At 40.3% G+C, this 16,039-nt stretch overlaps 1 protein-coding gene across 3 annotated transcripts in view; it reads right to left on the reverse strand.

Moving 5' to 3' along the window:
• The window catches only part of CD84 (CD84 molecule), a 41,481-nt gene extending 26,468 nt beyond the window's left edge, over positions 1 to 15,013 (reverse strand). For all 3 annotated transcript variants that reach the window (XM_018046381.1, XM_018046380.1, XM_005677212.3), the window contains exon 1: positions 14,930 to 15,013. In XM_018046381.1, the coding sequence (XP_017901870.1) occupies positions 14,930 to 15,011 (82 nt within the window). In that variant the 5' untranslated portion in view covers positions 15,012 to 15,013. The remainder of the gene's footprint in view (positions 1 to 14,929) is intronic.

Here is a 16,039-nt window from a genome sequence, read left to right on the forward strand (position 1 = left end):
ATTTTCCCTTAGAAGGAATATCCCAGGCAAGGACTGGTGACTTAGTTGGGATGGGCTAAGTAGAGACGGAGATGTAACAAGGTCCTGGGGGCAAGAAGGAGACTAAAGACCCTTATCTACAAACATTTATTAAGTTCTAGGGCTTCCCAGGTGGCTCAGTGGTAAAGAATCTGCCTGGATTGGGAAGATGCCCTGGAGAAAGAAATGGCAATCCACTCCAGTATTCCATGGACAGAGGAGCCTGGTGGGCTACAGTCCACTGGATCGCAAAAGAGTGGGACATGACTAAACAAGCGCCACTCAGGGATGAATAGGACATGGTGGCACCTCTGAGGAACTCAGAGCTCAGAGAATAAGACGCATCTGCATACATGCGAACAGGAATGCAATATGATGAGTACTGAACAGTAAAAGCAATAGGAACCAAACTACTGAGGGAACAGAAAGAGAGACTAAGTTTGTCTTTGGTGGCAGAAGTCAGAGTTTATCAAAATCCATTCCTTGAAGATTAATTCTCCCCAGACAAGCTCTGCCACTGTGTTGATGAGATCTGGTAGAGAGACACTTGGAGTGTCCCAGCCTGAATCTTTGAATGTCCCCAACTAGACATGTGACCTGTGCAGGGTATAGAGTCTTGAGCTCAGAAGGACCTGAACTTGATTTAACGCTGTTGTTTTGTCATGAACTTCTTAATATTACTTATAAAAAGACCCTATATTTTCATATTCTACTGGGTTGTGCAAAGTGTACAGCTGGCCCTGGTGCCAGATCTCACAAGGTTTCTTTCTTTCTTCTTCTTTTTTGTTTTTAATATCAAGTCCTTGTGCCTAATTTCCATTTCACTCTTTGGATTCAGGTTCAGTGTGAGAAGATGGAAAAGGTGGGGGTTCCATAGACTCATAATTCTGGTGGGTTTTATCGTCAAACCCCAGGAAATGGTGGGCAGTTTACTAAGGCTGAGATCTTAGTAGGAGGGCAGTTGTGCAGTCATAGAATGGTTGGCGGGTGGTGTTGCTTTTTGAAGTATATCTTGTCTCCTCTCGCAAGTCATTCAGGAAGTGGTGCTTGGGTATCAAAGAGTGAGGCAGTGAGGATGTCAGATAGCTAGGCTAGAGGAAGTCCTTTTAGTATTTTGTGCTGTGGTGCTGTTGGTGAGACTCCTGGGCTTTCTGAGGAAAAGTTTAGGGCTTGCACAAGCATAATATGTACCTTTGAACACCCAATGGAGCTATGAGGCAGCCACAAAATGATAGCATGCAAAGAAGAGATAGAGAGGATGAAGTCATAGGTGCTATGAGTAGCCATAGCTGCTACTTCTACATATGAGCTGGTCAACCTTAATAAAGTCATGAGGCTTTTCTGAGTCTCAGTTTATTCATCTACAGAATGGCAATAGTAACTATAAAATTTGCCTATCTAATTAGTGATCAGAGAAATCATATATGAATGGAAACTCTTTGTTGACCATCAAGGCAAAATAAATACTAGTTATTTCTGAGATTATTAATGATAACGACTCTCATTCTCATCCTCATCTTAACAATTAGGATATGCCCTTTAGGACTTCTTTAGTCCACCTCTGTGATGACCTTGGTAACACCAAGACCATACTGAAGAATGTATGAAGAACCATTATTAAGGGCTAATTCAGGTAAAGCACGGAGGGACAGTTTTCAGTATCACTGCACTTGGTGGTCTCTATTCTTCTCTTAAAGGCTTTGGCGTTTTAAGAATCTCCATATCAACCAATGCTAATACTTATTTCTCTAGGTGCTGAGGGGACTCAAACAGTATATTAATGTTGGAGGCAACCTTAAGGAAACTTAATTTCAGAGAGAATTTGTGGCACAAAAATGTCTTAAGGACTTACTACGAAAAGCTCTATGCAAGTCTATGACCAAGACAAGTTCTCTGTCCTTTTAAAAATTTCATATATGGTTAGGGAAATAAGACACACACACACATACACACACATAACTCACCTTTGCAATATGAGCTGGTAAATGATAAATTCAGATGAATGGTAGAGACAGTGATTACAATAGGAATTTGAGGAAGGATAGATCACTTTGATCTGCAGTGGTTAGAAAAAACTTCTTGGAGGAAACAGAATTTGAAGAGGACCTTGAAGAGTGAAAAGAATTTTACTAGATAGAAAGGGAAAGAATTAGTGTCTCAGGTCTTCGGGTTCTGAAGAAAGGTTTAGAAAGAGAAGATGTGTGATGTAGGTTGAATAAGTATAGATTTGCTTAACAAAGTAGAGAGTAATCAGGCTAGAAATATAAATTTAGGTTTAGATTTAGGACAGACCTGAGTTTGAAGTCTGCACCACAGGCAGGGGGAAGCTATTAAAGTTTTTGAGAACAAAGGCTAATAATGCTTTAGGGTTAGAGTCATATGGTAATAATGTAGGAAATGAAGGAATAAGAGGAAAGAAGAGCTGGGCTTGAAAGACCATTTCAGAGGCTACTGTTAGCTATCTGGACATGAATCAAGGGGTGGTAATGGGAATGGAAAGGAAGGGATGAATTTGAGAGATAGCACGAAGAAAGGCAAGGAATGAAGAGGCATGTCATAAAATTCAAAAGTATATTGAGTGTCTACTTCATGAGAGTGGAAAACTAATAGCTACTGGAATTTGATTAAGCTTATGCTTGAAAGAAGTCAAAAGGAGAAGACAAGTTTAATGTCAGAAACACTGAATGTGAGATGACGGTGCACCACTAAATAAGAAGTTAGAGGAATGGAAGATAAGAAAAGTTAATGTGTTCAAAGTATTGTTTGGGGGCTGTGGGAGAATCTGCTGGTTGTTTTCCAATATTTGTTTTCTGTTTCATTCTTAGTAATAGAATCCCTAATTTTTAGCAAGGTGTATGGTCACCCAGAATAAAGATTACATCGACCAACTTTCTGCAATCTCAGTTTGGTCAGGTGACTAAGTTCAGGTCCATGGGATGAAAGTGCAAATGTCGTATTGACTTTTATGTTGTTAAGAAGATGGTGATTGCTTTCTTCATCTCTTCCTTGCTTACTATAGGCTGGAATGCCATGACAGTGGATCTTGGATATTTTGGATCAAGAAGAGGAAGCCAAGTACTGAGAATCATGGAGCAGGAAGATTCAAAAAGTGTGGATCCCTGATGACCTTGTGAACTATTCTACCAACTGAACTGCCAACTCCAGTCATTTTACACTAACAAGAAATAAATTTCTTTCTTCTTTAAGGAATTCTTATTTTTGAGTCTCTGTCACTTGCCATCAAACTGAAATCCAAGTGGTTTAGGAATCTATGGAGAGGAGGTGATTGAAGGAGAGGGTCACTCAGGAAGAGTAGGCTGAAGTTCAAGGCTGAACCTTGTGATAAGTGCTTACAGTTATAGAATAGGCACTATCAAAGAAACTGAATAGATCAAGCGATACAGTGGCAAGAGAGGCACCAATAGCAGACAAAATCATGAAACCCAGGGGGAGAAAGAATCTCAAGAAGGCAACTGTCACTGATGTTTAGTGATCCAGAGTCTTCAAGTGAGTTAAAGGCTGAAAATGACCCCTAGATCTGTCCATTAGGAGGTTACTGATGGCCTTTGAGAATGTAGTTCAAGTTAGGATGATTCAAATGGAGGCCAGAGTGTAGAGGATTGAGGATAGAAAAGGTGGTAAAGAATTGGAGAAGATTCATAGTGAAAGAAAGGTTATAAAACAGAACAAATAGCTAGCTAGAGAGCCAAACAAAACTAATTTATTTGATTTTGTTTTGAAATAGAAGATATTGATGGGGGAAGTGTGGTATGGAGGAAAAGAAGATAGAGATTTCCCTGATCTAGGATAGATGTCCCTACGCATGGAGTTCTTTGTTTCTCTCTCATAGTACTTGCCATACTGGTTCGTAGTCATGAGCCCACCTGTCTGTTTCCGGACACCAAGTCACTTGAATCCAGGAATCTTGTCTTAAAATCCCAAGCACCAAGCACAGTGAAGTATACACAAGCCACTAAGGCTTGTGTGGAACAAAAAATGGAAGGGAAATGGTGTGCAGAGAAAGGTATATGTTTTCAGTCAGAAGAGGCTCATGCCTTCATCTAAAGTGGAAAGAAAAAAGGAAAGGATGAGTGAAAGGATATTGATATTTTGAGGTCTTGTTGGGAGTAAGGATAGAAGAAAGTTTGCTTGGCAAGATGGAAAAAGCACATAGTTTGAGTCCAATGGGCCTGTGTTCAATTCCTGACAGTTACTGAGGCCCTTATCTTACTTAGCTACAAGATAGGATATAGTAATGCCTACCTCATGAAATTGTTGGGAGGGCACATAGATGTTGCTTAATATGTAGTGGACTTTTTGGAACAGAGAAGATAAAATGGTAGCTAGTCACCTTGGACTGTAAGGAGATCCAACCAGTCCATTCTAAAGGAGATTAGTCCTGGGTGTTCTTTGGAAGGAGTGATGCTAAAGCTGAAACTCCAGCACTTTGGCCACCTCATGTAAAGAGTTGACTCACTGGAAGACTCTGATGCTGGGAGGGATTGAGGGCAGGAGGAGAAGGGGACAACAGAGTATAAGATGTCTGGATGGCATCACTGACTCGATGGACGTGAGTTTGGGTGAACTCTGGGATTTGGTGATGGACAGAGAGGCCTGGCGTGCTGGAATTCATGGGGTTGCAAAGAGTTGGACACGACTGAGCTACAGAACTGAACTGAACTGAGCTGAGTCATGCTTGATGGCCTTCATATCTTCAGTAATGTGGGAAGCAAGAGGAGGCAGGAGAGGGACTACTTAAGATGTGTAAAGTTAGGGGTACAGGTTTTGAATCTAGGGATATTTGAACCTAGATATGTTATTTGGGGGAAACAATTGAAATTCTCTGATTCTTAGGTTCCTTACCTTTAAAATATAGGTAATTATTAAATACAATTATGAAGAAAGAACACTAAGCACAAATTCCTGGCACATAAAAATGATAGTTGCTATTATTATTTTGATGAATGTAAAATTTTTGAGGAAATGCTGCTCTAGGGAATACCCCCAGGGAGTTAACAGGTTGACTGAGGGGATGAAGGGACTGGTGAGCAGGCTTGGGGCCCAATGAAAAAGAGATGACCCATATTTATAATATCTCCTAATGAGTGTGAAGAAAGCAAAGAACTGAAGAGCCTCTTGATGAAAGTGAAAGAGGAGAGTGAAACATTTGGCTTAAAACTCAACATTCGGAAAACTAAGATCATTGCATCTGGTCCCATCACTTCATGGCAAAAAGATGGGAAACAATGGCAACAGTGAGATACTATATTTTCTTGGGCTCCAGAATCACTGCTGATGGTGACTGCAGCCATAAAATTAAAAGATGCTTGCTCCTTGGAAGAAAAGCTATGATGAACCTAGACAGCATATTAAAAAACAGAGACATTACTTTGCCAACTAAGGTCCATATAAGTCAAAGCCATGTACGTGATGTGAGAGCTGGACTATAAAGAAAGCTGAGCACCAAAGAATTGATGCTTTTAAACTGTGGTGCTGGAGAAGACTCTTGAGAGTCCCTTGGACTGCAAGGGAATCCGACCCATCAGTCCTAAGGGAAATCAGTCCTGAATATTCATTGGAAGGACTGATGCTGAAGCTGAAACTCCAATACTTTGGCCACCTGATGCAAACTGACTCATTGGAAGAGACCCTGATGCTGGGAAAGATTGAAGGCAGGAGGAGAAGTGGACAACAGAAGATAAGATGGTTGGATGGCATCACTGACTTGATGGACATGAGTCTGAACAAGCTTCAGGAGTTGGTGATGGACAGGGAAGCCTGGTGTGCTGCAGTCCATCGGGTTGCAAACAGTCAGACATGACTGAATGACTGAACTGAATGAGTGTGATTTCCTGATTTCCACAGCCAGACCACAGCAGGATAGGGTGGGAGAAAGGCAATACTTCCAGAAGAGAAGCAAAGGCAAGAAAAGGCTTGAACTCCATGATGTGGGCTTGGATGGAAAAATGGGTTCCCCGTGACCCCTAGGTAGCTATGGTGAAGAGGTAACTGGAAGGTCAGGATGACGCCAGCTTGAATAGAGAACACCATGGGCGGTCTGTTCACTGGAGCTGGATTTCTCCTCCTGGAAGGGAAGCTGGACATCTTTCTCAGCCTTATATATCTTTGGTGTTTTAGATGATAACTCCTGTTTCCCTGGATGAACTCATGTGAATGGGTGAACTTTACAAATGTACATTTCATGATAAAGTAGCTGCCCAAAACCACTGATTGAAAGAAGGAAATAGAGAATATGAGAATAATAAATGTGTTTGGGAAAAATGAAGACTCAGAAACTTTATCTGGGTTAGCAATATTGATGGGGTAGAAGGAGGTTAACTGACCAGAGGGAAATTCTTCAGACCTGAGTAAGGGAAATTTACTGAGAAGTAAATTTACTGAGAAGTTGGGTAAAACCCACATAGATTACAAAATAACAATTGATGGCAACAGAGAGGGCATTTAGACCTAAACTTCATAGTTCTCCTTCAGTTCAGTTCAGTTCAGTCACTCAGTCGTGTCTGACTTTTGCGACCCCATGAATTGCAGCACGCCAGGCCTCCCTGTCCATCACCAACTCCTGGAGTTCACCCAAACTCATGTCCATCGAGTCAGTGATGCCATCCAGCCATCTCATCCTCTGTCGTCCCCTTCTTCTCCTGCCCCCAATCCCTCCCAGCATTAGGGTCCTTTCCAATGAGTCAACTGTTCTCATGAGGTGGCCAGGTATTGGAGTTTCAGCTTCAGCATCAGTCCTTCCAATGAACATCCAGGACTGATCTCCTTCAGAATGGACTGGTTGGATCTCCTTGCAGTCCAAGGGACTCTCAAGAGTCTTCTCCAACACCACAGTTCAAAAGCATCAATTCTTCCGTGCTCAGCTTTCTTCACAGTCCAACTCTCACATCCATACATGATCGTTGGAAAAACCATAGCCTTGACTAGATGGACATTTGTTGGCAAAGTAATATCTCTGCTTTTCAATATGCTATCTATATTGGTCATAACTTTTCTTCCAAGGATTAAGAGAGTCTATTAAAAAACAAAGACAGTGTGCATTTGAGGTTTCAAGGGACGCCCTAGTCTCCTAGATCCTATCTTTTCCCATCTAATCTCATATCCTTCTCTCCCCTGCCCACTTCAACCACACTGACTTTCTTATTCTTCAAACTGGCTAAGAACACCTTAGAACATTTTCTATTAAATATTTGCTGTCCTCCCCCCCCCCTTTTTTTTTACAACACCCTTTCCAGCACTCCTTCACTGTGAAACTCTGTTCCAATGTCATATCTTCAGAGAAAGCCTCACCATGTTCAAGTAGCCGTCTATTTCCCATCACTCTCTATTGCCTTGCTTTATTTATTTTCTTCGCAGCAGTTATGACTACTAAAGCATTGCCTGTGCATGTGTAGTTATTGTCTTCCCCACCTTTCACCCCCATGAGAATATAATTGCCATGTAGTCTTTTTCTGTTTTGGTCACTAGTATTTCCTTTACAATTAGTGGATGGTTATTAAATATTTGTTAAAAGAATAAATACTTTTTTGGCAACTGACCTGCTTTCCCCTTTTTCTAGCAATAAAAAGCAAGGTAGAAAACTTAGAGTAAGAGAAACAGTGAGGGCAAGAAATAACTCTACATGTCTCTGGCCCTTGGTAAGGAAGGTTCAGAATATAAACTGATTACTAAGAAAGAGCAGTTGGCTAACAGTAAATTCTTTCCACTCCAATATTCTCATATTGTTAACAAAGATTTGCATATGTCCACAGGCTAGGGATTCATAGCATGGTGAGTAAAAGATCAAGAAACAAGTTTGAGCCAAGGTTCTATTGCCAATTAGCTAAATAACCATGACTAAGCCAATTACCTGCCAAACCACAGGATTCTATTGGTAAATGAAATAAAATTTCTCTACTGCTTTTGAGGAAGTATGAAAATTAGATGACACAACACTGCTCTCAGGTATATAAAGCAATAGAGAAGAAACTAGAGACCCCAAAAGGGAGAGTTGCCATGAGGGGCACCCTCTTTCTGCCCCTGTGTCAGGCACCATGACTTAGTGATGAAAATCCAGACTACCTGAGCTTGAGTCCTGCTCCTGCCAGGTTCTAGCCATGAGACCTTCGGAAAGTTAACCTCTCTGTGCCTCGGTTTTATCAGCTTCTAAATAGACTAACAGGAGCATTTCATAAAAGTGTTATATTAAATGAGTTAATATTTGTAAACCTATTAGGAAAGTACTTGGCACATACTAGGCACCATAAGTGCTTGTTATGTAAAATAAGAAAACATTTTTACAGAGATTAAAATAATACCCCCAGACAACTCTTATGGAAAAAAAAGGAGAACTGGAGTATTACAGAGATGTTACAAAAAGCCAGCATGAAGGTTTTCGTGGGCATGGAAATAAGGAAGGGCGTATTGTTGCTTAAGAGCTACCCAAACCCCCTTGCTTCTTTAGGACCCTTCAAATCAGCATTTCTTTATATTTCTTCAGCCATAGATAACTTTCCCCTTGTCTCCCCCCATCCACTGCTTCCCTGAGTACTGCAGGTCTGGAAGAGCTACCAGAGGCAGCAGCACCCAGAAGAGAGATGGTTGTAACTGGTTACTCCGAGTGAAGGGAAAGAAGGACAAAGAGGAAGCAAAGGGTTAGCGGAGAGAAGCTTTGTGTCATTCGCCATGAGAATGGAAACTCCTTGCTTATGAGGGTTTTAAAACAAGGAACCTACCACCTCCATACAGTTCAGTTCAGTTCAGTTGCTCAGTCATGTCCGACTCTTTGAGATCCCATGAACCGCAGCACGCCAGGCCTCCCTGTCCATCACCAACTCCCGGAGTTCACCCAAACCCATGTCCATCGAGTCAGTGATGCCATCTAACCACCTCATCCTCTGTCGTCCGCTTCTCCTCCTGCCCTCAATCCTTCCCAGCATCAGGGTCTTTTCCAATGAGTCAGCTCTTTGCATCAGGTGGCCAAAGTATTGGAGTTTCAGCTTCACCATCAGTCCTTCCAATAGTATACTATTTTCTGCTGGCTTTTTTTCCCTTTTACTTTATATAATCTTTATTGAGATTTAGGGTGAGATGAATCCTCTTCTGCCAAATACACACACACACACACACACACACACACACACACACACATAGATTCTTAAAGATGAGATCCTGTCACTCATCATTTTATCATTACTCAGCACTCTATGGACATGAATCTGAGCAAACTCTGGGAGACAGTGAAGGACAGGGAAGCCTGGTGTGCGGCAGTCCTTGGGATCAGAGTCAGACACAACTTAGTGACTGAACAATAACCACAGCACTCTAAGCATATAATAAAAAATTGAGTATAGTGAAGGAAACAGTGTAGTGGGTATGTACCTCAACTAACATCAGTTACCCAATTGACTGCTCAGACCTCTTTCTTTTCTAGCTTCCACATAGCTGAGTCTAGTTACCCCCAAATTTACAGATTTATCCTTCTCTTAAGTTCAAGAGAACAAAAGTCTGGTTTGGGAATTATTCGAGGAGCCCAAGTGACCTAGCATTGACTTTTGGGCTCCTGTTGTGGAAGCACTCTGGCTGCTCTGGGGTCACACACTGGTCTTCAGGGCTGCTTTGGCATATTGGGTTGATGAGGGGGGTCACTACCCCCTCTATTGGAGTCTCACGTTGTTATAAGGATGCAGCCTCAAGCATCTTGGAGACTGGATTTTTAAGCTAATGTCTTGATACCTACTCTTCCCCATACATAATATATTCTTCTATTTCTGTAATTTGGCTTTTGTTTTTAAGCCCTTTTGGAAGGTCTATGGCAGTTGTCTGCTCAAATCTCTTTCTAGAACAGAGGCTTTGTCTTTATTTTGAAAGTGAATGTCACTCAGTTGTGTCTGACTTTTTGCAACCCCATGAACTATACAGTCCATGGCATTCTCCAGGCCAGAATACTGGAGTGGATAGCCTTTCCCTTCTCCAGGAGATCTGCTCAACCCAGGGATCAAACCCAGGTCTCCCACATTGCATATGGATTCTTTACCAGCTGAGCCACCAGGGAAGCCCAAGAATACTAGAGTGGGTAACCTATCCCTTCTCCAGTGGATCTTCCTGACCCAGGAATCGAACTGGGGTCTCCTGCATTGCAGGTGGATTCTTTACCAACTGAGCTATGAGGGAAGCTGAAGGCCCCTCTCTAATAGGACTTTGGACTAATGGCAAATTGACACTTGCCAGACTCTTCTCCAGGAGTGAAATCTTGTCTCCAACTCCTAGGATGATGGTTGGGGCCTACTTATCCATAAACAGATATCTAGAGGAACCCACTCACCTTTCCTGGATTTATTTACTTTTTCATTCTTTTTTTCTCCCCTAGTTTTTGTGTCAGCTGCTGGATTGCCTCATGACTGTGCTCTACATTCAGCAGAACATTGAGATCTTATTGATACTGGATCTTTGTTTGTTTTAAAAAAGCAAATTCAAATCATTCTATAACCATGCTCATGTGAATGGTACTTGAACCATGTCTCGATATGGTCATTTCTTTGGATATTCTACCTTGCTGGCCTGCCCAAAATTCTGTTGTTGGCAAAGGCCTGCCCACCAGACTCTAGCCTCCTCTGTAGGTGGGTACAGAGATGGGCTCAGTCTCTGCTGAATAATCACCACTCATGATAAATCCCAAAGTGTGATAACCATCAGCCTCAGAGATAATATGCTATTCTATTTCAGCATCAAAGTGGTGAAGGCAGCACTGACTCAGTGGTTAAGTCTATAGACAGGAGTTCAAATCCTACTTCCTCCACTTTTTGGCTAAATGACCTCTATTTCCTTCTGTAATATTAACAGTACCCATCTCAAAGGGTGTTATGAGGATTAGACAAAATAACATATGTAGACTACTTAAAGTAATGACAGATATGTAGTGACTGCTCCATAAGTGGTTAATTATTACTATCATTGATGAGAGAGGAGAAGGCAGCAAGGGGAGAGGTTGAAGAAAGAAGCAAGAAAGGTACAGAGAAAAGGAAAAATTAAAGGAGTGTGAGGGAGAATATGTAGAAGGAAGTGAGTATGGAGCAAGAGCAGTGGGCTCTTGTTTTTTATAACAAACAGTTGGCAGCTAGCAGAATACTTGGAAGGACAGTCAGAGTCACAGTATTCACAGGTCATGATGAGGAAGCTGAGATCACAAACATAAGACTGTGAGTCTTGGCTCTTCAAGAAAACTTTTCCAACATGGAATGGTCATGAGCTTGCACACTCAGACTCCTCTTATTTCAGTGCTTTCCAGGGAAAAAGGGGATTTCTAATTCCCTTTTCCCATTGCATCTCAGCTGCTTAAATTGTTCAGAATTCATTCCAGGGAAGTAAGTACAGTCAGTGTTGACATCTAAGCTCAGTGCTAAATATCAGGGACCATCTTTGTTAGGAATAGCAGCAAGAGGGATATGGGGTACATTTTTGCACTCAGGAAATGTTGGTAGAATAATTTTAAGAGGCAAACATATCCATTCAACAAAGCCAAATGGTACATGAAAGTACTTCTGGTTTTACTGCTATAAAAACAGACTCCCACCTCTCATTAATGGGTCCTTGACAAAGGGAATATTTCATCCCTGGTTTTCTCTTCAGGAACTTCAAAAGCCCACACCTAAGTTCAAATTCGTACCATCTTTTCACCAGCTCATGTTCCTTGGATCATCCTAAACAGAGGAATCTTGGCCAGGATCTCTGTATAAGAAAGCCCTGGCCCTTTCCTAATACCATATGAAAAGCAGGTGTGAAAAACAACAGCATTAGCTAGTATTTGGTAAGCACCTACTATATTCAGATACTGTGCTAACTGTCATACCTGGGTTATCATTTTGATTCTCAAAACAATCTTATTGTACTAAGAGTTCTCCCATTTTGAAGTCTATATAACAATGTTGGGTTGGCTGAACCCAACACAGCCCAGGATGGATTGCCCCCAAATATGCCACAATGACATATGATTTTTTCTTTTTCTTTTTTTTTGGCTGCATCATTTGTGGGAATCTCAGTTCCTGGACTAGGGATTGAACCTAGGCCACGGCAATGAAAGCCCAGAATCATAACCACTTGGCCACCAGGAGACTCTCCATATTGATTATTTTGAATAAAAGTTGATTGAGAAGAAGCCAGTACAAGAAGAAAACTCCGATTCTTCTCTGTCCCCCTGAAAGCAGAAAATAAACCTCACAGCATCTGGAGGTATAAGGACATCCTTATCAACAAAGACAGCGAATTTGGGGGCAGGAAGTTTACACAAACCAACTGTGTTATTTTAATCTACCGCTTCAAGCCCCAAGTCTGTTTACATTCTTCACTAACTTTTGGTGCTCACACCAAAAGCCTGAGTTTCTTTGTCCTTTTGATTCTTCACAAATTTGTTTCTTTGTCTAAAAAGTAAAAGCTGTTTGTTTTGGCCACTTCTTAGTTTCCATTTCTATGAGACCTCTGCATGCACAAATTAAAATTTGTTTCTCAGTCTCATAAACTTAGAGAATGAACTTATGGTTGCCAGGAGGGAAGGATGGGAGGACAGGATAGTTAGGGAGTTTGGGATGGACATGTACACACTGCTGTATTTAAAATGGATAACCAATGAAGACCTACTGTATAGCCCAGGGATGTTACATGGCAGCATGGATGGGAAGGGAATTTGGAGGAGAATGGATACATGTATACATATGGCTGGGTCCCTTTGCTGTTCACCTGAAACTATCACAACATTGTTAATTGGCTCTGTGTGTGTGTGTGTGTGTGTGCTTGAGTGCATGCGTGCACACATTCTCAGTCATGTCTGACTCTTTGCGACCCCATGGACTGCAACCTGCCAGGCTCCTCTGTCCACAGAATTTTCCAGGCAAGAAAGGGTTGTCATTGCCTATTCCAGGGGATCTTCCCATTCAGGGATCGAAACCATGTCTCTGGCGATGCCTGCATTGTCAGGCCGACTCTTTTACCACTGAGCCTCCAGGTAAGCCCCTAATCAGCTATACTCCAATATAAAATAAAAAGTTGAAAAAATTGAAAAAAAAATTGTTTCTTTTCTCCTGCAATCTATCCCATGTCAGTTTTTTAACAAAATGTATTTATTTTTAATTGAAGGATAATTGCTTTACAGAATTTTGTTGTTGTCAGTTTTATTAGTAGTCCAGCCACAGAACTCAAGAGGCAGAAGAGGGAAATATTCCCCTTTCTGACAACAGGTGGATTTTATATAACTTTCCCAAAGTTCTAAAGCTAATGGATGAATGATTCATTGCTAGCTGATTCAATAACTTTGATTTCCATTTCAGTAGATGAGGCAAGTGTATCTTAGAGCTGCCTTTCATGTAGTGTACAGTAGCCCTTTGAAGAGCATCAGGGACTTGAAAACTGAATGAGTGAAAGGTCAGAAAAGTGTGGAACAGAAAGAACTACAGCCTTGGGATTAACAGAACAAATGTCCATTTTCAGCTCTACCAATTTCAGGCTGTGAAATTTTAGGTGAATTGTTTAATTCAAGTCTTAGATTCTACTTTTTTTTTCGTAATGAAATTAAGAACATCTATCTTGCTTATTTCAATGATCTTAGTATGTATCACATAAGAGTGTGTACGTAAAAATTGTGAATGCTTTGCTAGTTCAGTTCAGTTCAGTTCAGTTCACTTCACTTCAGTCACTCAGTCGTGTCTGACTCTTCGCAACCCCATGAATTGTAGCACGCCAGGCTTCCCTGTCCATCATCAACTCCCGGAGTTCACTCAAACTCACTTCCACTGAGTTTTGCTAGTTAAGTGGTATCAAATGCCTCCCTGTCTAGCCCTTCTTTAAAAGACTGGGGATATCCCTAGATTTCCATTTAGGTTCTATCCAATATTTTACCCCGTCTACTTGCATTTTCTGCTTGTCTGTCAGGGTGACTACCACAGGCTCAAAAATTTGACCTGCCCAGTGGATACAATCTCAAGGAAGCTCACATTGAAGGAGTCACAGCTTTAAGTGGTCAAGGGAATCAGAGACACCCCAGTGCGCCAATTCTACCTTTCCCAGAAATCCTAACCCACTAGAGTCTCTGTGTTCTAACTCATGCCAGGAATTTGCTAGTGCATTTCCAAAGCTGATAAGAGACACTGTAAGTATTTTTAGAAATGATAGTTTTTACATAAACAAGGCAATTGTTCGGAATCAGTAAGATAATATATGCAATGACAAAACACTCCCAAAGCTATGTTAATGTTACATAGTTTACTTTGTACTAACAACAAGCAATATTCATTTAACCATTATACTTTACTGTTAAGCCTTAAGTAACAAAAACAGGATTTTTAGTTCAACTTCTTCATTTCTTTTTTGAGAACTAATTTATTTATAAAACAGGGACAATACTCTCTTCTCCACTAATTTTAGAGTTTTTGGAGGACATAAGCAGAGTAATAGCTCTGAATGTGCTTTGAAAATAAAGGGAACTTAAAGAGGTGAAGTTTTTACAGTGATAATTATAGTCATGTGTCACTCTAATCTGCAGGAGCAATGAAATAATTGTCATATCTCTGTTAAATTTTATATAACACATTCTAACGTCCCAAAAAATTTCTTCTAAGTTTTTCAAAGTTTTGGACTATCTATTCCTTTGTTGGTTTTCTGGGCAGGTCTACCATAAGTTGACAGTTCTGAGCAGAAGAGTTTTTCTCAGATGTTTAGAGGCTGAGTACAGATAAAATTCAGATATATAAACTCTAAAGCTGAAAAACAGATAGGTTTGGATCTTAAGTCTCTTCCCAGTCAGGAGGATCCCTTTTGAGACCCAGGGTGTTTCTATTAAAGCAGGCCAAATTTCAATAGCCTCCTTAGGATCAATTTCCAAAACTTAATAGAAAATTAGGAGGTATCAGCAAGGGTCAGAACTCACAGGTTTGTAGGCAAAAGAGCAAGATCCATAGGTGGTGATGAGCCATCTTTTTCACTATAAACTTCTGCACACAGCATGGCATTCTTTCAGTGGAGAATAAGTTTCACTTCTGTGTGCCTTTTTATAGCCATATTGAAGAAAAGGAAGTTGGTTTACTGACAAGGGACATACTGTTTTTTTTGTTGTTGTATAAAGTGCCTAGCAACAAATATTAATTGAATGCCTATTCTGTACCAGACACTATACTGGCACAGGCAATATAAAGAGCAACAAAGCAATTGGATTTCTCTCTTTTCATGCAGCTCATATTCTTGTTACAGAAATCAACATTAGCAGGCAGTGTAGTGTGATGTGTATTTCAAAAGAGAAAATAAGGGGAACTAGGAGGGCAGTGGGGACATCTAATCTAGGCTAGGACAGTGTTGGGGAGGCTTCCTGAAGGAACTGATGACCAAGCTGAGCCAGATGTGAAGAGTAAGTTAGCATTATTAGGAGAAAGGTGATAAGGATCAGGCAATGGGAAGAATGTGTTAACACTATAAGAGCTTAATAAGTGATAGCAACTAATATTGCATAATTATTAATATTAACATGTGGAATAATAATCATGTATAATTATATTATACAATTGTATATAACTGTATAATTATTTGTACTATATGATAATTATAATCATATATGTAATAATAATATAATGTATATTATCAGATATACAGGTATTATCTGATAATAATATATAGTTATATATATATAAGTTTAATATATGTTTAATTATATATACAACTATATATAATATATAGAATTATCAGATATCAGATATTATCTGATAATGTATATTATCAGATATAATATGGTTATATATAATTTTAAAATTGTTATAAATTATATTGTATTGTATTACTATATACATATATATAGTGTATATAATATATAATATAATTTGTATAATTACGATTGAACTAGACATGACTCAGGACCATTCCTTTATGAAGCCTGTCCAGTCCCTGTGAGAAGTATAACAAGGGCCTTATCTGGGTAGGGGGTGATGGAGAGTGGTAATGGGAGTAAAATTTAGGAGCAGATAGGAAGCAGTTTGAACTTGGACCCAGC

Source organism: Capra hircus, chromosome 3, assembly GCF_001704415.2.
Source record: "Capra hircus breed San Clemente chromosome 3, ASM170441v1, whole genome shotgun sequence".
NCBI classification, from domain to species: Eukaryota; Metazoa; Chordata; class Mammalia; order Artiodactyla; family Bovidae; genus Capra; species Capra hircus.